The sequence below is a fragment of the Barbus barbus genome (genome assembly GCF_936440315.1).
Source record: "Barbus barbus genome assembly, chromosome: 14".
Taxonomy (NCBI): Eukaryota; Metazoa; Chordata; class Actinopteri; order Cypriniformes; family Cyprinidae; genus Barbus; species Barbus barbus.
This window is the reverse complement of record NC_136742.1, coordinates 5763261-5787986: the sequence shown is the minus strand read 5'-3', so window position 1 is coordinate 5787986 and position 24726 is coordinate 5763261. Positions and strand designations below refer to the sequence as shown.

At 41.1% G+C, this 24726-nt stretch overlaps 1 protein-coding gene across 1 annotated transcript in view; it reads left to right on the top strand.

Moving 5' to 3' along the window:
* The window catches only part of tshr (thyroid stimulating hormone receptor), a gene marked incomplete at both ends in the record, with an annotated part of 63479 nt that overhangs the window by 25885 nt on the left and 12868 nt on the right, over positions 1-24726 (top strand). The window contains 3 exons of the mRNA XM_079433170.1: positions 3515-3586; positions 9969-10043; positions 24354-24428. Of these exons, the coding sequence (XP_079289296.1) occupies positions 3515-3586; positions 9969-10043; positions 24354-24428 (222 nt within the window). The remainder of the gene's footprint in view (positions 1-3514; positions 3587-9968; positions 10044-24353; positions 24429-24726) is intronic.

The window sequence follows — 24726 nt, the reverse complement described above, 5'->3', positions numbered from 1 at the left end:
TTATAATTTACACTCAATATGTTATTATTGCATACTGTTTTATAATGTAATACAATACTGAAGTGCAATTGCCACTATTTTGCAACAAGTAGTATAAATAGCAGAAAATCCTGCTATTTTAACATAGTGTAAATATAATCTATAGCTATTTGCACAGTGTAAATAACATATCGCTAAAAATACAGCTATTTTCACTTAGTGTAGATAAAATCCATTGCTATTTGAAGTTAAGAAAAATGACAGCAATTTCAACTGAGGGGGGCCTATAATCAGCCCGTGCCCAGGGCACCTCTGTGTCATAATCCGCCCCTGTTCATATCCCTCAAAGTGTAATAATGTTCCATTTCTTGAAAATGCTGCAGTAAAATGGTTTCATGTGAGGTGAGTCTTTGCCTGGCTTTCTTAACCTGTGTTTGGATGTGTGTAGTCCAAGTCAGGTTCTCGGAGATGTTTACACCGAAATTAACTGACCCTTCATTTCTTCTACTTATAAGAAATGGTGTCTTTATAGTCCTCGAAATGTAATAATGTCCCATATCTCAAAAATTCTGCAGTAAAATGGTTTCATAAGAAGCATGCATATAGTGTAGGATGTCCTGTTTAAGAACTGACCATTCATTTAACCTACTTATTAAAAATGAGGCCTTCATATCCCTCTAAAGTGTAATAATGTCCCATTTCTTGAAAATGCTGCAGTAAAATGGTTTCGTATGAGGTGTGCATATAGTATGGGACGTCCCGTATAAGAACTGACCGTTCATTTCTTCTACTTATTAGAAAAGGGGTCGTAATACCCCTCTAAATCGATAATGTCCCATATCTCCGTTCTACGAATCTTGTAATTAAAATGTAGGTAGAAGAATATAGTAGGCCTAACACAGAAATGTCAAAGACACCAATAAATAACACGAATATTAAGCAGATGTACATAAAACAAACAGAAAAATAACGAAAAATGTCATTATATCTCAATTCTGGCCGTCTAGAAGGAAAAGCGCTCTGAATGCGCGTTCCCTCTGTGTTGGTCCTGCGATTACCGTAAGCATAGTAATACACGCGCACAAAAATGTCAGTCGCGGCTGGCTTGACCGCGGTAGGGGGAAAAGGGTGACAGAGTGCAGAGGATCCAGAGGTCTGGGGTGCCCGCGGTCGCATAATGGCCATCGGACATTCCATTCAAGTAGTGGACCGATCGAAGTGAAGGAGACCTCCCTGATATTAGGCGCTGTTCTTAAATTACACCGCATAAAGCAAATACCCCAAAAGCGCGAAGCAGCATTCCCCGATGCATCCGCCAGCTGCGTGTCAAAGCAGAGCGGGATTAGTCACCCGCACAGCGATGACGAACGTGCACCGCGCGCTTCTACCACGATTTAGAAGAGATAAACAGCGCAAGACGCTTGATACATTCAGATCTGACACAGAATTGTTATACAGTCGTGTGATATGAGGAGATTAAATGTTCTAGTGATGCTGGCTGAAAACAGCCACGACAATGAGGTATATTGGAAAACGCCAATAGGCTTGTCTATTCAGTTATTAAGTTTGTACAAATAGCATATGTGTTGGCAGAAATGTATTTATTATAAATGTTACTGCTACTACATATTGGGGAATAGGCTATTTTAATTTGATAAAAGCTGTTTTGTAGTTTCTTCATGATTATTATTTTTATTACAAATGAAAACTACAAATGTTATAGTTTATTATTACTTATTTATTTTAAAATCCATATAACCATGGTTGTTTTACTTCTTGTGACCACCATCCTACTAATACTAGTCAGTTAAAATCTGGATACTTCTTTCTTTTTAGATGTTTAGTTCTAATGAATTTTAATCAAAGTAAAATGATAAATATCAGTGTCTTATATAAATTAGGTGCTTATTATTTACAAATAATAAAGTTCTTAAAGGGAGATTCACCCAAAAATGAAAATTGTGATCATTTACTCAACATCATATCATTGCAAACCTGTATGAATGTATTTCTTCTGTGGAACATAATTTGAGAAATTCAAGAAATTTTTGTCCATACAGTAGAAATCAAGGGTAACCCAAATGGTTTGATAAAATTCTACAAATTCTTCTTTTGTGTTCAACAGAAGAAAGTCGTTTGGAACGACATGAGGGTGAGGAAATGATGACAGAATTTATTAGCAGTACTGTCCAGCAGTCTAGCTCAAAATCAATGCTTTACTGTCAAGTGCTTTTCTATGTGACAAAAATGCATTATTAAGTTTGTTTCATTTGTACTGAATTCAGAAATGTCTATCGTTTCTGTCCTGTTTTATTTATTCTTGAAGGCCCTGTGACCCATCACCCCAAACATCATTTTACAATTTACGATCGCAACTCACACCGTGATTTTGAAGGGGCCCCATAGCAAATTCAGTGCACAGGGCCCAGAATTCCTAGTGACGGCCCTGGGTCTCCCATATGGTTTTAAAATCGTTTAAGATTTGAAAATCATCTTGTGTGTGGCCAGCCTAAGAGACACACACAAAATGTGCAGAGCAGTGGGTCCCAAGGACTGGAGTTGAGAACTACTGTAGAGAACTGTGTTTTGTGAAATTTTTATTTTACAATTGCAAACTGAGTGTAAAGCAGAAAATGTGCTGCAGTTTTACAGATTTGGTCTAAAGATTCAGTATATAGGAGTGAATTGTTTCACTGAGTGTGCCTCTAGTTCAACTTGTAATGCGTAAGCAATTTTTAAAAAGCTGTAACTATATTGATTACATGCTGTAGGGCATGATCAAAAATTGCCCAAAAAATTGGGTTAATGATTTAAAAAAAAAAAAATTCTATACTAGAATGAGATTAGTGATGTGGGGAATAGTATGAATAGCCCTTACTGTTAGGATTCTTAATTCTCAAGATATCTGTCGGTCCATAATCTGACACACTGTAAAATTCTTAATACATGACAATGAATGGTTTATTTTGCAAGTAGTCCTTTTTTGGATTGTTGCTTAATAAAGTGGGTTAATATGTGGAAAATAGTAACAATAAGCAATGAAAAGGTAACAAAATTTTGTGATATTTAACATTCTATATTGTCAATGATGTTCTTTGAAATTCCATGTGCAACATTAATATGTAAATGTCAATAGGTTGTAAATTTATATGTATTTGTGATGATGGGGAAGTCGTGGCCTAATGGTTGGAGTCGGACTCGTAATCGAAAGGTTGCGGGTTCGAGTCCCCGGCCGGCAGGGATTGTAGGTGGGGGGAGTGAATGTACAGCGCTCTCTCCACCCTCAATACCACGACTGAGGTGCCCTTGAGCAAGGCACCGAACCCCCAATTGCTCCCTGGGCGCCGCAGCATGGCTGCCCACTGCTCCGGGTGTGTGTTCACGGTGTGTGTGTGTGTGTGTGTGTGTGTGTGCATTTGTTCACTACTCACTGCTGTGTGTGTGCACTTGGATGGGTTAAACGCAGAGCACCAATTTCGAGTATGGGTCACCATACTTGACAATACGTCACGACTAATGATATTTTTAATTGTAGAAGTCTCTACGAGTCAAGCCTGACGACAGTTCCCAGAGATGCCTTTGCAAATATGGTCAATATCTCAAGAATGTAAGTACTTTTTTTTTGAGACCAGAGCCATTTGTTATTAGAGTATTTACCAGTGTGCGTGTGTGTGTATGTGTATAGCAGCCTTACACTCTATTTGTGGTGGCAATCCCCCGCCCCCATATATGTAAGGGATAATCAACGGCTAGCCGTGCATTAAAAGATTTTAATGCACGACGTGGAGGCAAAGAACCGCCCGACGCGATGTCATGGTTCGGTACGTACCTTGGTTCGGGGGTCACGGTTCGATACGATTTTGATACAACAGGAAAAAAACAACAAATCTACTATGCTCGGTTTCTTTTCATTTATTTTGAACAGAGAGTAGTACAGTAGTAATACAAAATATTACATTATATATATAATCTGCAGTACATAAACATACAAGGAATAAATTCTTGAAATATATTTGATTTAGTTAACAGATATACAAGGGGGAAAAAACAGTACGACACGTAACATAACCTATATGAGTTTCAGTTCATTTTTGTGACAGGCTTAATTTGTTCACAGAAAGGAAACTCAAATGGATTTGTTTTCATTGTGAGTATACACAAATAAAAACAGACCTTTATGTGATGCATTATTAAGATGGTAAGTGTTTAAAGTTGATTCTGCTGGTATAAGGAAACAGTTAAAGTGATTGCGTCTCACACACACAAAAACACATCAGTTCCAGCATTGCTAAAGTTGGTACTTTATCAAAATAAAATACAAACATCAGCACGCCCGCCTCTGTGTCACCGTTAGAACACGACGGAAGTACAAAGCCTATAATTTATATAAATAATAGTTTAGCATTTAGATACGTTACATCGCAAATATGGAAATATTATGGAATATTTGGATTTGTGACGAATGAGAGAGGTAGGATACACGAGCACAAAGCCCCATTTCACAAACAGTTGAGTGCACAAGCCTTTAATCTACTTTGTCTGTCTATGTGAGAGAAGTGTTCAGAATCAGCACATGGTCATTGTTTAGAGGGCTTTGTTTTCAAGCACGCAACTCACGCATTCGCTGTTCTTCTGCTCGCGGTTATCAAAAAGTGTTGCATTACTGCGTGCCCCCTTCTGGATTGAGGGTGAATTGCCTGTGTTCGTTGTAAGGCCTCATGCACCAAACCGAGATGCCCGTACCATGACGGTTCGGTACGAATGCATGTACCGTGCTACCCCTAACATACATATATATATATATATATATATATATATATATATATATGTGCAAATTCATTCTCTGCCAGCAGGAGTCACTTTTAGAGTGCGAGAAATAGAGGTTTCTTCGGTAACGCTGTACACAAAGCAGCGCTCCGCTCACAAACGCTGCTTTATCAGCACTTGCATGTAAGACAAAATGAAAATGACATCGAAAATTTTCTGAAGACAGTCAGCTTCCTTCTGAAATACAGTGATATAAAAACACCAGCACTGGATTTTGATTTTGAAAAATTTTGAAAGATTACTATGTTGCCTGAATAACATGTGGCTTGGTTAGCAGTGTGTGTGTACTGTGTATATTTATTATGTATATATAAATACACACACATACAGTATATATTTTGAAAATTCACATCATTTATATTATATATAAATATATTTACTATATAAACATAACATATTTTTTTTGTGAAATTTATACACACATGTGTGTATTTGTACATACATAATAAATATACACAGTACACACACATACAGTATATTATATAAACTTTTTTTTTTTTTTTTTGGATGCGATTAATCGCCATTAATCGTTTGACAGCACTACTTATTACTTTTACCTTCAGCCAATAAGCCATTGTCTGAACAAGCATCAGCAGCTAGTCCTGATGGGTGTATGGATGTGTTTATTTGAAAGTTTAGGAAGATAAGTAGAAATATTATGTTGGAAGTGACCTGGATTAAATTTATATTTACAACTAGGAAAAGTAAACCACTAAAAAATTCTCAGAAAGTTATACGATCACACTTCTTTATCTCTATGTGCATCTGCTAAGTCTGTCGACACCCTGAATGTTTGTGTTTAAAGAAATGTACTGTGCTAATACTAATAATAAAGAGAATAGACAATATATTATCAATAACAATAGTAATAAAAATATAGAGAAAATGTCCATAGACAGAATTGTGAATAATGTGTATTTTATTTAACCCTTATTTAACCAGGGAAATCCTTTGAGAACAAGTCTCTTTTGCGAAGGAGCCCTGGCCAAGAAAGCCGCAATAAAAGTTCCACATAGAATACAAAATATAAAAAATACATTGAACATGCAAGACATAATACATTTACAGTACAATGAAAAAATTCATCATGACATCCCCCATTGTCACCATAGACTTATCCTAATTTGGGAAGCAGGGACAAGTGCCCATTGTGCCTGCTTCCCGGTACTTTACTAGCCTCTTAAATTGACCAAAGGAGACCAAGTTATCAAGTTTTAAGTCATTCAGTAACAGGTTCCACGCTGATGGGGCAGAAATTCTAAATGCTTGCTTCCCTAACTCTGTGCGAGCCCTAGGCACAACCAGGTGGAGATTATCATTAGACCGCAGAGAGCGAGTGCTGGCCTTGAAGGACATAAGCCTACATAAATAAGGGGGCAATGTCCCAATGATGGATTTATATATAAACAATCGCCAACGGGTTAGCCTGCGCTGAGCGAGGGAGGGCCACTGAACTAGCTTATACAGAGTGCAACAATGTGTAAAAGGTTTGCACCCTGTAATAAATCTCAGTGCACCATGATAAACTGAATCCAGTTGGTGCAAATATTTATTAGGGGCGTGCATATATAAAAAATCACCATAGTCCATAAGAGACAGGAAAGTAGCCTCGACCAGTTTCTTCCTTGTTGCAAGAGAAAAGCAGGCCCTATTCCTAAAATAGAACCCTAGCTTTAACCTAAGTTTCCGTGCTAAATTTTGGATATGAGCCTTAAAAGTCAAATGGTCGTCAAGTAAAAGCCTTAAGTACTTATACTCAGCCACACGTTCTATTAAATTTCCCTGCAGGGTAACAATGTTTGGAGGGTTAGCTGTAGAGTTCCTATTATTTGAGAACAGGACCGTCTTGGTTTTATTTGCATTCAACACAAGCTTCAAGTCAAATAGCCAAGATTGTACAGTGTCAAAGGCATCCTGCAGGTACTGAAAGGTCTGGTGAAGGGTTTCTCCACAGGTGTAAATGATTGTATCGTCAGCATAAAAATGAAACAGAGCATTGTGGACATTTGAACCAAGGTCATTTACATAAATAGTAAATAAAAGTGGGCCCAACACCGATCCCTGAGGAACCCCTGATACAACTTGTAAGAAACCTGAAGCGATACCGTCAAAGGTGACGCACTGAGTCCTATCTGAGAGATAATTTTCAAACCAACCAACTGCCTTCTCAGAAAGACCAATGTTGAGCAGTCTCTGTTTTAAAATACAATGGTTCACCGTATCAAAAGCTTTGGAAAGATCGATGAAAAGAGCTGCGCACATCTTTTTGCTGTCCAATGCCTCAATGATGTCATTCACAACTTTCAGTGAGGCAGAGATGGTACTATGTTCCTTTCGGAAACCCGACTGAAACTCTGAGAGAATATTATTAACACTCAGGAATTCTTTCAGTTGTTCACTTACTAGTCGTTCTAAAACCTTTGACAGCACAGACAAGTTGGAGATAGGCCTATAGTTGTTTAGCGAGGTAGGATCTCCTCCCTTTAACAAGGGGAGGACATGGGCAGATTTCCAGATTGATGGCATAACATTCTGAGCCAAAGACAAATTAAAAATATACATAATCGGTTTAGCAATAAAATCTACAGCAATTTTTTAAAAATATGGCTCCAAACAATCTGGGCCAGCAGGCTTTTTGATGTCCAGTGACATTAGGGCTTTGTGTACATCATCGATTGAAAACGGGACAAAGGTAAAAGAAAAAGGCTGGCCAGCACAACATCTTCCAGCAGCATTACCATCAGAAGGGGAGGTTTTTGGAGGTAGAGATTGGTCAAACAATGAACCAGATGCAACAAAATGTTCATTAAAACATTCTAGCATCGCCAATCTGTCCGAGATAGTAATATTGTCCCTAATGATATGGGGAGGCAGTTCATTATGAAATTTAGTTAAAGAAATTGACTTGATAGACTTCCAAAAAGTCCTAGGGTTATTTAAATTGTCTGTAGTAGCCGCTAGATAGTATTCAGATTTGGCATGTCGGACAGCTGCTGTGAACTGGTTTCGTAGTCGTCTGAAATTAATCCTATCGGCCTCCACCCCTGATTTTCTAGCCTTTGCCCAAGCCACATCCCTCTCATGAAGAAGTTTGCTAAGCTCCGTCGAAAACCAAGGGTTATCTCGTCCCTTGACTCTAAACTTACGCAAGGGAGCATGTTTATTAATAAGTTGCAAAAATCCATCATGAAAGTATTTCCAGGCTATTTCAACATCATCAATAAGCCTAATGCTGTCCCAGTTAAAATGAAATAAATCATGTATAAAACCTTGTAAGGAGAAATGTTTCATATCACGTTTTTCAATACATCGAGGCCTGGATTTTGGAATTTTGGCATTTCTAACTGCAGCAATCGTGCAATGATCACTAATGTCATTAGCAAACACACCAATTTCAGAAAATTTATGGGGAGCATTTGTCAATAGCAAATCAATTAAAGTAGATTTATCTGGGTGTTTTGGATTTGGGCGAGTAGGAGACTCAATTAATTGTGTAAGATTTAATTCACTGCAAAGACCCTTCAATCCGTCTGAAGCAGGTTTGAACCAGTCCCAGTTCATATCGCCTGCCAGGACAATCTCACTGTACTCCAGCTGTGATAAAAGCTGTGACAGCATCTGAAGGGTGTCAGCTACAGCAGAGGGTGGTCTGTAGCTTCCAACAACAGTGACAGTCATGCCTTTGTACACCTCAACATTTAGGGCCAAAAATTCAAGTTGTTTACTCACAGATATGGACAAAACTACATTGGCAATGAACTTGCTCTTTACATATATGGCCACGCCCCCAGCCTTACGAGGCCGATCAGTTCTAAAGACATTGTATCCACTGACAACAATGTCCTTGTCTGTGACTAATTTAGAGAGCCATGTTTCTGAAAGAATTATAATATCTGCATCGGTGGATTTTGCCCAAATACGTAAAGAATCAATCTTAGGGAGCATACTTCGCATATTCAAATGAATAATACCCAACCCAGACCTGTTTTTAAAATCAGCCGGAGTATTGCAGATCTTAGAGTCAATATCAACTGGGCCAGGATTTGGCTGCACATCACCACAGATAATTAACAACATAATAATCAAACATCTCTGTTTCATAGTTGCACCAAGGCTCACAGCATTTTTAGTATGTAATGTGTTAAAAAACAACATAAGATCATTATCAGATAAAACAGTGAAGCTTTTCAGAACAGCAAGGCATAAAGAGCGAAGAAGGGATTCAGAAGGAACACTATAAAGAGGCTGTAGTTTTTGCACAGGTAGCTCTGGCCTGGAGCAAGTCATACTGGGAACAAATGAGGGACCCCAAGCCTTCACTAAAGAGGTTTCATCAGAGACATTCATATGTCCGTGTCCCCAGAGCAAGACAAAACTCAGCAGAAGAAATGTCATTTTCGGCACTGTAGAGTTGCAGCTTAAATTGAAATGCAATTTGCTTGGCAGATGACTGCGTGTGCAGGCAGAGAGAAGACTGGAGAGTTTGGTGACTCAACAAACAAGCACAGGTGCAGGCAAAGGAGAAGTCTTACCAGTCGAAGCCAGGTAAAGCAGCAATAAGCATACCATAGATTACCAGTAAGGCCAAGCAGGAAGCCTGTAGAAGACCATGCGGCGGAGAGACATGGGCAGCAGCAACAGCAAGGAGATGCAGGCCAAACAGCAAGAGCAGCATGCAGAGAGGGTTAATTGATTAGCCAGGTCAGCGCAGGCAGGCAGCAACAGCAGACAAATCCAGCAAAACTTAGCAGGTGAGATGGTGTAGGCAACGGGCAGCAATTAGCCAGGAAGTTGAGGCATTAAAATATAAAAATATAAAAATTCCACTTCTTGGTTGATTCAAGTTATAATATATTTCGTCTAAAAAAACGTCGAACTCAGCAAACATTGGTCAAACATTTAGACAAACAAACACTGCTACACATGTGCGGCCATCTTGGAAGATTCCATTTTGATGAGAATGATCTAATGATCGATTTGATGAGTATATTTATATATTTACAGATGTACAGTACTGAGGTGACATGTTCTGATTTCATCATAAATACTGAAATTAGTTTTTTTCTCTCTCTCTCTCTGCTTAAGGGTGGGCATCTTGAAATAACCCTGTATTTTTTATAAAACTCAGGATTTTAACAGGATTTTCTCCATTCTTTCCTTAGCTATCTGTCCGTGGATGTCTCTCTGAGCAGATTAGAGAAGCATTCCTTCTACAACCTGAGAAAGCTTACTCATATGTAAGTTAAAGCATCCAAAATGCATAAATAAATTCCAGTTAACCACACAAAATAAAATAGAAAATTAAATTAAATTAGTAAATTACGTAGAAAACATACTTTTGTATGTTTGGGTAAATGCTAAAATGTACAGTATGAACATATTGGCAGGATTTAAAATGTAAGCAGTATTATATTTAAAGCTATAGAAATTTTAAATAATTATAAATCCTTTATATCATAAATATATTATTATTAACAACATTGTTAAGGTGTGTTTGTACGGTTTATATATATTGTGGCGGGAGGAGCAAACGACAGACACAGTGGGCGTGGCGTCAAGCCTCGGAGAGGTTTTTATTAAACAAAATATTAAAAATAAAGTGTCCAAAGGGGGAAAAGTGTCCAAAATAAACAGGGATCTGGTGTCCTCGTCGTGCTGCGGGGCTGTGTAGGAGGGCAGTGTTCAGAAGGGAAGGGTCCAGGGAAGGGGCGGAGTCCGGTGGCCGCACGCGCTCCCCTCCTGGTCCGGGGCGCGAGGGGCGGCGGCTTCATCCTCAGCTGGCCGCGGCACTTCTGGGGGACTCTACGGCCCGGCCTCCTGGCCCGTCGGCCGTATCACGGGTGCGGCGTCATCTGGACTGCGGGTCCGGCGGCTCGCGTCTCTGGCGGCGGCAGGAGATCCCTCAACGCTCCCTTCCTGGACCCACGAGGACACCAGCGTGCATGCACGGGGGAAGAGACCAGTCTCCCGAGGAGAGGCGCGCTCGGCATTTAACGGCGGCGGTGATGAGGCTCTATTCACATCAGGTGCGCCTCATCACACGCCGCCAGCCCTGGCTGTTTCAGCACCCCTCCTCTCTCACACACCCACTCCAGTCGGGAGCCTGGTGAAGGGCGGCGAATACGGGACGGGGTGGTGATGATAGAAAGGGGGGAGGCAGCCGACTCGTCACAATATATATATATACACATACACATGATCATATGATGACACATGACATATGATCAAAGAAGGCTGTGAAAATTAATCTGCATTGCTAATCCTTTTGATCTTTTATTTAAAAACTTCACAAAAATCTAACCTTTCACTGGATAATAAGAATTTAAAATTGGGGAAATGTCATCATATAAGAAATTATGATCCGCACTCATGAGAACAGTCTTCTTTTTCCGTTTTATTTAACGAACATCACCAATGGGGAAAAGACACAAACGGTTCGGCTACCAAGCCTTCCTCAGTGTGTAAATATATCTGATAAGTTTCGTGATCTTTTAAAAGTGAACAATGGGCGATATTTAAATTTATTATTTAAAGATTCATCAGATGATAATATGTGCTAATATTTATAAATGATCGATTTTATTGTATTACTGTGCTCATTATGTGTCAATGAACAATTTACTGAAAAATGTATTTGATTTTTATTGGGTTTATTTATTTTCAAAAGATCATGTCTATTCAATTTGTTCACCTTATCCAATGCATTATTTTACCAACTTTGTGGATACCCTTTAGAACGAAATCGTTGAAATAGCAGTTTTACCTGTTCCTCGAATTCATGTTCAGTACTACAGTTATGTTTTAATCTATGTAATTGACTGATCGGTAAACTACGTTTTTTTATCCGTTGGTTTTCAAAATACTGTTGTATGTAATGACTCATTGATCTTTGTTACTTTAACTTCCAAAAAATTTATGGAATCACAGCTTTTTTCCATTGTAAACTTAATTGATGGAATTTTCGAATTAATGAACGACACGAATCTAATTCCTGTTCAGAACCTGACCAAATCATAAAACAATCATCTATATAACGCATCCAAACTTTAATATTTGACTGAAATGGATTGTTATTATAGACATGATCTTGTTCAAATTTACCCATAAATAAATTTGCATAGTTTGGTGAAATATCATTGTGAAATAAATGTTTTTCTCAAATACACGTTGGACACAACCTTTTGTTCAATACTTTTTGAAACCTCCATTTGCCAGTTTAACAGCTCTAAATTTTCACCTATAATGCCTGATGAGGTTAGAGAACACCTGACAAGAGATCAGAGACCGTTCGTTCATCCAGAAATCACTCCAGACCCTTTAGATTCCCAGCTCCATGTTGGCGGTGCTTCTCTTCAGTTTACCTCACTCCTTTTCTATAGGGTTCAGGTCAGAGGACTGGAATGGACATAGCAGAAGCTTGGTTTTGTGCCCAGTGACCCATTTTTGTGTTGTTTTTGAGGTTTGTGTTTGGATTATTGTATGGTTGGAAGATCCAAACATGGTCCATTATAAGATTTCTTATAAGTCTATATTATAATGTCTTATAAGTCAAGTCAAGTCAAGTCACCTTTATTTATATAGCGCTTTTAACAATACAGATTGTGTCAAAGCTTTTAACAGTATCAAATTGGAGGATAGAGTGTCAGTAATGTATAAAAATAAGATTAAACACTCAATTTTCAGTTAAGGCATTTCATTATTGAATTTAGAGATGTCATTGTCTAGATCCGTTTAGTTTAAATAGAATCTGCTAAATCAAATTGACGATAATCTCTAGAAATTAAGTGTCCCCAATTGAGCAAGCCAGAGGCGACAGCGGCAAAGAACCAAAACTCCCTCTGTGACAGAATGGAGAAAAAAAAAAACAGGCTCAGTTGGGGGGCCAGTTCTCCTCTGGCCAGGAGATAATTGTTTATTTATTGTTTACTTATTGTTTTAATTAAAATTTTAAATGTATAATGTATTTATTTCTATTTTATATTGTTGCAATTTCTAACAATAATAGTATTATGTAGTTAGGTATTTTATTATATTTTTAGTTATTTTCTTTTATTTTAGTTTTATTGCATTTAAGTCGAGGTCTTCACTGGGGATATGTCCCCAGGGCTCATCCAGGTGTCCCGGCCTCTGCCGACGATCAGGGAGACATCATCTCCCGGCGCCCATCCACCATCTGATCCGGACACAGACTGAGAAACAGAATAAGAAAGAAACAGACAAATATTAGTGTAGATGCCATGCTTCTTACGATGTAACGAGTACATCGTGTGTTATGGGGAGTTTTCCCGGTTCCGGTTGATCTACTTAATGCAGCCTAACAATCCTTTAATGGATTTGAATAATAGAAGCGTATTAGTGTGTTATTTTTAAGCCAGGTTAAAGAAATGTGTCTTTAATCTAGATTTAAACTGACAGAGTGTGTCTGCCTCCCGAACAGCATTAGGTAGATTGTTCCAGAGTTTGGACGCTAAATAGGAAAAGGATCTGCCGCCAGCAGTCGATTTTGATAGTCTAGGTATTATCAAACGGCCAGAGTTTTGAGAACGCAGCGGACGTGAAGGACTATAATGTGATAAGAGCTCACTCAGGTACTGAGGAGCTAAGCCATTCAGGGCTTTATAAGTAGTTAACAAGATTTTAAAATCTATACGATAGGGAGCCAGTGCAGTGTTGACAGAACCGGGCTAATATGGTCATACTTCCTGGTTCTAGTAAGAACTCTAGCTGCTGCATTTTGGACCAGCTGTAGTTTGTTGATCAAGCATGCAGAACAACCACCCAATAAAGCATTACAATAGTCTAACCTTGAGGTCATAAATGCATGAATTAGCATTTTTGCATTTGACTTGAGAGCATAGGTCGCAATCTAGATATGTTTTTGCAGTTTTACAGATGCTAGAAACATGGCTTTCAAATGAAAGATTGCTATCAAACAGCATACCTAGTTTCCTAACTGATGATGAAGAATCAACAGAGCAGCCGTCAAGTGTTAGATAGTGTTCTAAGTTATTACATATGTGGTTTTTAGGTCCGATAATTAACACTTCTGTTTTTTTCATAATTTAGCAGTAAGAAATTACTCGTCATCCAGTTTTTTATATCGACTATGCATTCCGTTAGTTTCTCAATTTGGTGTGTTTCACCGGGCCACGAAGAAATATAGAGCTGAGTATCATCAGCATAACAGTGAAAGCTAACACCATGTATCCTGATAATATCTCCCAAGGGTAACATGTAAAGCGTGAACAGTAACGTTCCTAGTACTGAGCCTTGAGGTACTCCGTTCTGCACTTGTGATCGATATGATACCTCTTCATTCACTGCTATGAATTGATGGCGGTCAGATAAGTACGATTTCAACCATGCTAAGGCACTTCCACTAATGCCAACAAAGTGTTCTAGTTTATTCAAAAGAATGTTGTGGTCGATAGTGTTGAACGCAGCGCTAAGATCCAGTAGCACTAATAAAGAGATACAACCATGGTCAGATGATATAAGCAGGACATTTGTAACTCTAATGAGAGCAGTCTCAGTACTATGATACGGTCTAAATCCTGACTGGAATTCCTCACAGATAACATTTTTCTCTAAGAAGGAATATAATTGTGAGGATACTACCTTGTCTAGTATCTTTGACAGAAAAGGGAGATTTGAGATCGGTCTGTAATTAACTAGATCTTTGGGGTCAAGTTGTGTTTTTTTAATGAGAGGCTTAATTAGAGTCAGTCACTTATTGATTTTTTGGTAACACTTTATTTCGATAGTCCAATTTAGACATTCTGCTAACAGTAAGTAACTTTGCAACTACATGTCAACTAGCAGTCATTAGAGTATTAGTAGACTGTCTGCTTAATATCTTCTAACACTTTATTTTTATGGGTCCACAACATACATTATACTAACTATCAGAAACTTTGCAAGTATACGTCAACTTCTTCTACTAACCCTAAACCTACCCTAACGGTCTACTCTGAGAGTTAGTAGATATATAGTTGCAATTTAATGATAATTAGTTGACATGTAGTTGACATGTAGTTACAAAGTTACTTATAGTTAGTAGCATGTCTAAAGTGGACTATCGAAATAAATTGTAACCGATTTTTTTATCTGTTGGTATTTGATAGAATTCATGATACCATGTGTCTAAACAAGATGTCCAGAACCTCCAGCAGAAATATAGGCCCACAACATCAAAAATACAGCAGTATATTTCATTGTACACATGGGGTACTTTTTATCCCTGTGTTCACCAAACCCATCTTGAGTGTTTGCTGCTAAAAAACTAATTTTTTTAGTTTCATCTGACCATAGAAGCCAGTCCCATTTGAAGTTGAGTTTGTTTTTGGATGAGCTAGGAGAATTTTTCTTGAAACTCTCCCAAACAACATGTGGTGATATAGGTGTTGTTTGACAATTTTTTTAAAGATTTTCTGACCCCGAGACTCAACTATTTTCTGCAATTCTCCAGCTGTGGTCCGAGGAGAGTCTTTAGCCACTCAAACTCTCCTTCTCACCGTGCATTAGGACAAGATAAACACATGTCCCCTTCCAGGCAGATTCATAACATTTTCTGTTGATTGGAAATTCTTAATTATTGCCCTGATGGTGAAAATGGGAATTTTCACTGCTCTAGCTCTTTTCTTAAAGCCACTTCACTAATTTGTGAAGCTCATTTATCTTTTGCTGCACATCAGAAATATATTATTTGGTTTTTCTCATTGTGATGGATGATTAAGGGAATTTGGGTTTTTTTCCCCTCCTATTTATGTTTCTGTGAAATAGGAAGCCATGGCTGGATAATATCATGTTCATAATCACCCTGGAGTGCTCAAAATTGTAAATATGAATGGGAGTATACTTCCTAGAATTTCTAGGGGTGATTGTGTCCAACGTGTATTTGAGAAAAACATTTATTTTATAATGATATTTCCCCCCATTTTAAATTCTTATTATCCAATGAAAGGTTAGATTTTTGAGATTTTTTTTAATAAAAGATCAAAAGGATGAACAATGCAGATTAATTTTCACAGCCGCCTTTGATCATATTTACCAAGGGTGCCGATATTTTTGGCCATGACTGTGTATGTGTATGTATATATATATACACTCACCTAAAGGATTATTAGGAACACCATACTAATACTGTGTTTGACCCCCTTTCGCCTTCAGAACTGCCTTAATTCTACGTGGCATTGATTCAACAAGGTGCTGAAAGCATTCTTTAGAAATGTTGGCCCATATTGATAGGATAGCATCTTGCAGTTGATGGAGATTTGTGGGATGCACATCCAGGGCACGAAGCTCCCGTTCCACCACATCCCAAAGATGCTCTATTGGGTTGAGATCTGGTGACTGTGGGGGCCATTTTAGTACAGTGAACTCATTGTCATGTTCAAGAAACCAATTTGAAATGATTCGAGCTTTGTGACATGGTGCATTATCCTGCAGGAAGTAGCCATCAGAGGATGGGTACATGGTGGTCATAAAGGGATGGACATGGTCAGAAACAATGCTCAGGTAGGCCGTGGCATTTAAACGATGCCCAATTGGCACGAAGGGGCCTAAAGTGTGCCAAGAAAACATCCCCCACACCATTACACCACCACCACCAGCCTGCACAGTGGTAACAAGGCATGATGGATCCATGTTCTCATTCTGTTTACGCCAAATTCTGACTCTACCATCTGAATGTCTCAACAGAAATCGAGACTCATCAGACCAGGCAACATTTTTCCAGTCTTCAACCGTCCAATTTTGGTGAGCTTGTGCAAATTGTAGCCTCTTTTTCCTATTTGTAGTGGAGATGAGTGGTACCCGGTGGGGTCTTCTGCTGTTGTAGCCCATCCGCCTCAAGGTTGTGCGTGTTGTGGCTTCACAAATGCTTTGCTGCATACCTCGGTTGTAACGAGTGGTTATTTCAGTCAAAGTTGCTCTTCTATCAGCTTGAATCAGTCGGCCCATTCTCCTCTGACCTCTAGCATCAACAAGGCATTTTCGCCCACAGGACTGCCGCATACTGGATGTTTTTCCCTTTTCACACCATTCTTTGTAAACCCTAGAAATGGTTGTGCGTGAAAATCCCTGTAACTGAGCAGATTGTGAAATACTCAGACCGGCCCGTCTGGCACCAACAACCATGCCACGCTCAAAATTGCTTAAATCACCTTTCTTTCCCATTCTGACATTCAGTTTGGAGTTCAGGAGATTGTCTTGAACAGGACCACACCCCTAAATGCATTGAAGCAACTGCCATGTGATTGGTTGATTAGATAATTGCATTAATGAGAAATTGAACAGGTCTTCCTAATAATCCTTTAGGTGAGTGTATATATATATATATATATATATATATATATATATATATATATATATATATATATACACACGCAATGAACGTGATACTGATTGGTTTTCGGACCCCCCTCCCCCAATACAGTAAAACTGCACATTTTAGAGTGGCCTTTTATTGTGGCCAGCCTAAGGCACACCTGTGCAATAATCATGCTGTCTAATCAGCATCTTGATATGCCACACGTGTGAGGTGGATGGATTATCTCGGCAAAGGAGAAGTGCTCACTAACACAGATTTAGACAGATTTGTGAACAATATTTGAGAGAAATAGGCCTTTTGTGTACATACAAAAAGTCTTAATCTTTGAGCTCAGCTCATGAAGAATGGGGGCAAAAACAAAAGTGTTGCGTTTATAATTTTGTTCAGTATATATATATATATATATATATATATATATATATATATATATATATAAAAGAACATTTTATTAATTTAAAGATTTTAAAGTTTAGTGTCAATGCAAATGTAAGTAAATGTGCGTGTGGTAAAATCACATTTTACATAAAATACATACAAATACTCAAGAGATCACATTTATGAAACAGCATTCTCTATTTAACAGACACCCTCTTTTTAACCCTAAGGCCAGAAATATATTTAAGTACATGAATGCAGTTGTATATATGTATTCTATATTCTACAAAATGTGTAAACACAACAGAAGTGTTAAAGAAATTATATACTTCAATTTTAACTCACTGGGTAAAATTAAACAAAAACAAAATAAACAGAGGAACTACAATAATGCACACATGTAACAGAAGGGAAAAAAACAATAATTATTTACATTAAAGGTTTTGGTTTCCAGATGCATGATAGGACACTCCCCAGTTATAGCCTGATTTCTCCCAAGTTGTTGTTTTTTTCTCTCCCTTGCTACCTCCAAAATTTTGTTCCCTGTCGATACGCCACTTGTACTGCGTCTCTTGTTCTCCGATGACCGAAGCCTTTTTCAATAACAGAGTGTAACTGCACAGCCATCGGAGCTGCATGAGCCTATGGCGACGAAGCCCGCCCGAATGGGTGGGGCCATCTGGCTATATAAGCGAGCATATCGCCATAGGATCCTCAGGTTACTTCGACTGAAGCGACGACTGAGTCGTGCAGCTAAATGGCATGGCCAGCAACGCAGTATCTCAGGGAACCAAGGTTACGTTAGTAAGAATACGTTCCCTATCAATACTTCAGTCGTACTGCGTCTGCTAAGACGCTATGGGGAACCAGTACAATCCCGCCTTGCTATGCTAGAGAAACGACTAATACTTTAATTTGGCTTAAGCACTAAAGGGGGCCCAGAGGGACCAAGTATTTTGCAGGGAAGCTCCGCAGGAGGCAATAGGGCCAAACTCACAGAGGTCAACCCAGCCTTGAATAATCGTCCCAAGATAATTTAGTACAGCCTCGGAACTCAGTGAGGGCCAAGATCGTACAGGAAGAAGGCAAACGCCTGAACACTGGTTTGTCATATGACAAGAGTGAGCCCATTTATGCAGACAGGACCCAAGCCTGTATAAAACCTGATAAATGTTGACGGCGAGGCCCAGCCAGCCACTGCACAAATCTCTGCAATGGACACACCGCTAGACCAAGCCCAGGAAGAGGCGACGCCTCTAGTTGAGTGGGCTCTTACTCCCATGGGGTATTGTAGGTCCAAAGAAGAGTATTCTAGCGCAATAGCGTCAATTATCTATTTGGAAAGTCTCTGCTTCGTGACCGGAAACCCCCTTGTGTGGCCGCCGAAGCATATAAAGGGCTGTTCCGACTGCCTGAATGGGGCAGAGCGTTCAACATAAACTCTCAATGCCCTGACGGGGCAGAGTAAATTCAGCTCTTGGTCTTGCTCCAAAGGAGGAAGCACCAGTAGAGTTATTACCTGTGCTCTGAATGGATTAGAGAGCACTTTAGGTACTGTGGCGGGAGGAGCCAACGACAGACACAGTGGGCGTGGCGTCAAGCCTCGGAGAGGTTTTTATTAAACAAAACATTAAAATAAAGTGTCCAAAGGGGGAAAAGTGTCCAACATAAACAGGGATCTGGTGTCCTCGTTGTGCTGCGGGGCTCGTGAAGGAAGGCAGTGTTCAAGAGGGAAGGGTCCAGGTAAGGGGCGGAGTCCGGCGGCCGCACGCGCTCCCGTCTGGAGGTCCCGGGGCGCGGGTGAAGGCGGCTTCTGTGGCGGCTTCGTCCAACTCCTTAATCCCCAGGTGCTCGACGGGATTCCACGGCCCGGCGTCCTCGCCCGACGGCCGTATCGCCGAGTTCCCTCTGCGCTCCCTTTCCTGGACCCACGAGGACACCAGCGTGCATGCACGGGGAAGAGACCGGTCTCCCGAGGAGAGGCGCGCTCGGCGTTTAAACGGCGGCGGTGATGAGGCTCTATTCACGTCAGGTGCGCCTCATCACACGCCGCCAGCCCTGGCTGTTTCAGCGCCCCTCCTCTCTCACACACCCACTCCCGTCGGGAGCCTGGTGAAGGGCGGCGAATAAGGGACGGGGTGGTGATGATTGACAGGGGGGAGGCAGCCGACTCGTCACAGTACATAACCATGCCTTGGCTTCAGGACGACTTCCGAGTTACTGGGCCCGAATTCAAGGCAGGTGGGGCTCACAGAGAGCACCTCTTAATCTCTCATACACTTTACCGATGCTAACGCCAGTACCAGAGCAGTTTTTAGCATCAGGGGATGAAGATCAATGGACTGTAGTGGCTCAAAGGGAGGGTTCCTTAGAGTGGGCAGATCCCATGTAGGGACGGTAATGCGGCGAGGCGGGTTGAGCCTCCCTGGCCCCTTCAAAAAAACTAACAACTAGGTTGTTTCTAGCCACCGATTGGCCAGATATAGGAGCGTGAGAGACTGATATGACTGCTACTTAGACCTTGAGTGTGGAAGGGGAACAACCCTTATCCAACAGCTCTTGCAGATAGGACAATATCAGAGATATGTCTCAGGAAATTGGGTCTGCGCCCAAGGGCATAGAGGCATCTCAGACGGTGCTCTAGCCTGAGAGATTGGATTTAGTGCGCTCTCAGGGAGATCCGCAGGCTCCCATCGAGAGGCCAAAGGTGCAGATCCCACAGCTCGTACTGGGGGTGTCTTACCGTTCTGTTCACCTGAGAGAGGAGATCCTGTCTCAGGGGAATGGACCACGGGGCTGCTGAGAGCAGTGGAGACAGCTTTGCGAGCTAGTGTTGCTTAATCCAAAGCGGGCCACTAACAGAACCTTGTGTTTCTGTTCCCTGATTCACCTGAGTACCTGTGGGATCAGGGCGATCGGGGGAAAAGCGTAAAGGAGGAGACTGGGCCAGTCATGGGGCTACACATCCCTGTCCTTCGAAAAATAAGTCGGGCAATGAGAGTTGTCTTCTGAGGCAAAGACCTCTGCCTTGCCGAAGATCTCCCCAGATTCTTGAACCATTTGTGGGTGGAGCATCCACTGTTCTGAGGGGACCTTCCTCCGAGATAGCATGTCTGAACCTTGGTTCAAACTGCCCGGCACATGCGTTGCTCTCAGTGAACGCAAGTTGAGCAAAGCCCATTCCAAGAGGCGCTCTACCAGAATGAAGAGGCGCTTCGAAGAGAGACCGCCCTGGCGATAATATATATATATATATATATATATATATATGACACCACCGTCATGCTGTCTGAGTGGACTAAAACGTGGTGTCCCCTTAGGTCTGGCAGAGAGGTGTGAAGGCCCAAACATACTACCAGCATTTCTAGGCAGTTGATGTGAAGCCGACCCTCCTATTTTGACCAAAGAGGCTGAGACAGATGGGATTTTATTATCCATGCACTTCGTAAAAGTGCGAGGAGCTAGGGACAGTCCAAAGTGAAGGACCGTGTATTGATAGTATGCCACTACCTCGAAGGCGAATCTCAAGAATCGTCTGTGGTAGGGGGCTATCTGGATGTGAAAATAGCTGTCTTTCAGATTCAACGAAAAGAACCAGCCCCCTGGGCACACTTGCGAGAGGATCTGTTTCAATGTAATCATCCTGAACGGCCGTTTCATGAGGGCGCGGTTCAGGTGCCTAAGATCTAGGATGGGCGTTAGGCCGCCATCCTTTTTGGGGATGAGGAAGTAGTGGCTGTAGAAGCCTGACTCGCTCTGAGTTGGGGTAACAATTTCTACGGCTCCTTTCGCCAGCAAATATATCACCATGGACCGCAGGATGTGTGCGCCTTTGCTGTGAATCAAGGTGGGAACCACGCCGCTGAATCACGGGGGTCATCGAGCGAATTGAAGGGAATAGTCTCATTTTATTATCCCCAAGACCCAGTCTGACACTCTGGGGATGGCCTGCCAGGCCTCAGCCCGCATGGCAAAGGGTTGGATTGGTTCGAGAGGCGGGTCGCCTTGTGGGGACCCGACACTCGCAATAAATGGAGGAGGAATTTGCTCTCCTTTGAAAATGTTTGCTTGCTTGATTTTCCTCCCTGTAACAGCGGCTGGTTGTGTGGATGTTTTATGAATGAGCCCAGAGTTCACAACAGTATTTACAACCAACACATTGCCATTGGCACCCAGAGCTGAACGGGGTGCTTGGAGGCATGACAGAGGCCGTTTGGGGCGCTAGACTCGATGCTTTCGTAACGAGAGCAGTCAGCCCCCATGGGCGTGGCTCCGATGCGTCTGAAGCTGTCAGTGAAAATAATCATGGTGACAGCCTTTTCTTTCAATCTGCCTAAAAAGATGAAACCGCTCATTAGAAGAGGGGTACTGATGATCCTTGTGTTTAAACACACCAGCAGATCAAAAATGCTGCGCGCAGTCTCTCAGATCCACTCGTAGCAGACGAGGGGAGAGGCGGTGCCACCTTCATTGAAGAAGGCGAGCTGTGAGCGAAGCAGAGCGAGACATAAACTCTCACTCTGGCAGATCAAAGAACTGCGTGGAGAGTGAAATGCGGGAGCTGTGCTGACGTAAATTCACTCAAGCTTTATCGCTCAAACCCGCAAGTTCGCTGTTTCTTCTCCGAGGTAACTGGGAGGGGAGAAACACGAGAGCAGGGGAGGCGGGGCCACCTTCATTGAAGAAGGGGAATCGTGAGTGCAGCAGGGGCAGACTGACGCTTTTATAGTGAAAGCAGCGCTGGCAGATCAAAGAGCTGTGTGGAGTGTGAAACACAGGAGCTGTGTTGGCGTGAAATCACTCAAACCTGATTGCTCAACCCCGCGAGTTTGCCGTTTCTTTCTAGGTAACTGGGAGGGGAGACATGTGAGCGCAGGGGAGGCGGGCCATCTTCATTGAAGAAGGGGATCTGCGAGTGCAGCAATAGTGAAAGCAACCCGCAGTGGTGAGCGCAGCCTCAGCGCCACACACACAATTGTGAAGCTCTTCACAATTGTGACAGCATTCCACTCCGATATACGCTTAGAAGGATTGCGCTGCTCAATGTAATATGGGCACTGATCTTCACATGTACAGTAACATGCACTGGCAGATCAAGTTAAGCACTCGGGATGTGTGAGCGTTCAGCTCCAATCCGCCTAGGAGGATAGAGCCGCTCGATTTAACGAGGGTCACTGATCCTCACGTGTAAAACACACTGGCGGATCAAAATGCAGCGGGGAGAGAGAGCACGAGCTTTGCTGAGAGAGGAGAAACGAGAGGGCGGGGCGGCCTTCATTGAAGAAGGCAAGCCGCAAGCGAAGAAGGCAAGCCGCAAGCGGAGAAGGGTGAGACTTATGCTCTCAGTGAGAGTATTCTGCCTGACGGTGCGTTTCCACTACAGCTTTAAATCTGCGCTCAGTGCCACTGGCAACGCTACAACACCACCGATTTGGGGGCGTGTCAAATTTAGGGCAGAGCACGCCTCTGAAAACAATGTTTACACCCTGTTTGCATTTCATCTTCTATTTTTCACAGAGATTGGTTGTTGCCCGGCGTTTTTCGCTCGATATTTGCATAAAGTCGAGAAATACCTAATATTTTTGCTGCTCTCGGCTGCTTTGCACCACTTTCAATCTCATAATGAACCGCGCAAGTGTTTATACTCAATTTACATAGAAATGAATTGAAAACGCTCGCTCCGCTGCACTCACTATGTGCCAGTGGAAACGTACCTTTAGCGAGAGAGTGGCGTTGCATAGGGACTGCCCAGACAGGCGACACACTTACTGCCCTTCTGCATCGTGCATCCTTGCACGAGCAACACTCGCAGCACTACATTTGCAACAACGTCGCTATGGAAATTTTGCTCTTTTAGAGCGTATGTCTTAGAAATAAGCTCTTTTAGGCTCACCAGATGGCATCAGGGGAATCAGCTGGGACCTCTGAAGGCGGTGGAAGAAGTGTCGAATCAGCTGAGCAGAAAGGTCACTGGTTCAGCTTTATCCACTGCGAAGGTGTTTCAACTGCAAGCAGGCTTTGAGTCTCGTAGATCAGCGAAGAACGTCGTCATCTTAGCAGGCGCAGTACTCGTTCCCATATCTCAGGGAACCGAGGTTACGTTAGTAACTGAGTAAGTTATTTGTTCCTTGCCATTCTTTGCCACTCTGGCATGCTCACTGGGAATTAAAGCATTATGTGTTGACTTGTGTTGACTTTGTAGAAGCTCCCTGTTTAAACTACTGAAGAGATAGGCAATCTTTACCATAGAAGTAAAATAATAAAATCTTTACCATTTTCAACCAAAGTCTTTACCACAGTAGTTATTTTCCACCATAATATGGAACAACATCACAATATAGTAGTTCTACCTGTAATCAGAGACGTTGCAAACTTTTTTTTACTTAATTTTGTGCACTTACGCATGTGCCCATGCATCAGACCTTTTCAAATTTTTTACCTGCGACAAACTAATAATATTTTCATTCATTCCTTTTGAGATTTACTCTCACTTAGAACAAAACCAACCAGCATTTAATTCTGCACTGAATCCCTGATTAAATGCACCCATGATTTTAGTGAACTGTTCTGCCACTGTACTTTCTTTGTTGAAGTTGTCTTATTGTACTAGAAAATGTGCTTTCATTTAGCATATCTGGTTGAGTAAACTGAACAAGAGAAAACAACGTAAAGAACTGTTATTCCCATCATCTGCAAAAAAATGTGTGAAATTAATTCTGTTACATTCAAGCACAATGTCCAGCTAAGATACTATCTCTTTCATTCAAGCACTTTAAAAAGAATATTTTCAATTCATGTAATTTCTCTCTCTCTCTCTCTCTCTCTCTCTCTCTCGTTTCAGAGAAATAAGAAACACAAGAAATTTGACAATCATCCATCCAGAGGCTTTTAAGAATCTCCCTAAATTACAGTATTTGTGAGCAAAACACTGTCTACATACTTTTTGTCTGCAAATTGCAAATTACAAAAAAAAAAAAAAGTTTTGTCATGTTTTAAATATTTTGAGGTTTATGTCTAAAAAAATGTTGTTGACTGTTGATAATGAAGTCATCAGTTAGTGAACTAAATACTAAATACTTCTGCTAATAATCGATTAGAGATCACAAATGTCAGAAAAGGTTCTTTATGGAACCATTTAGACAAAAATAGATTCTTCTATGGCATCATGAAGCACCTTTATTTTTGAGTGCAGATATAGAATGTACTACATGTTT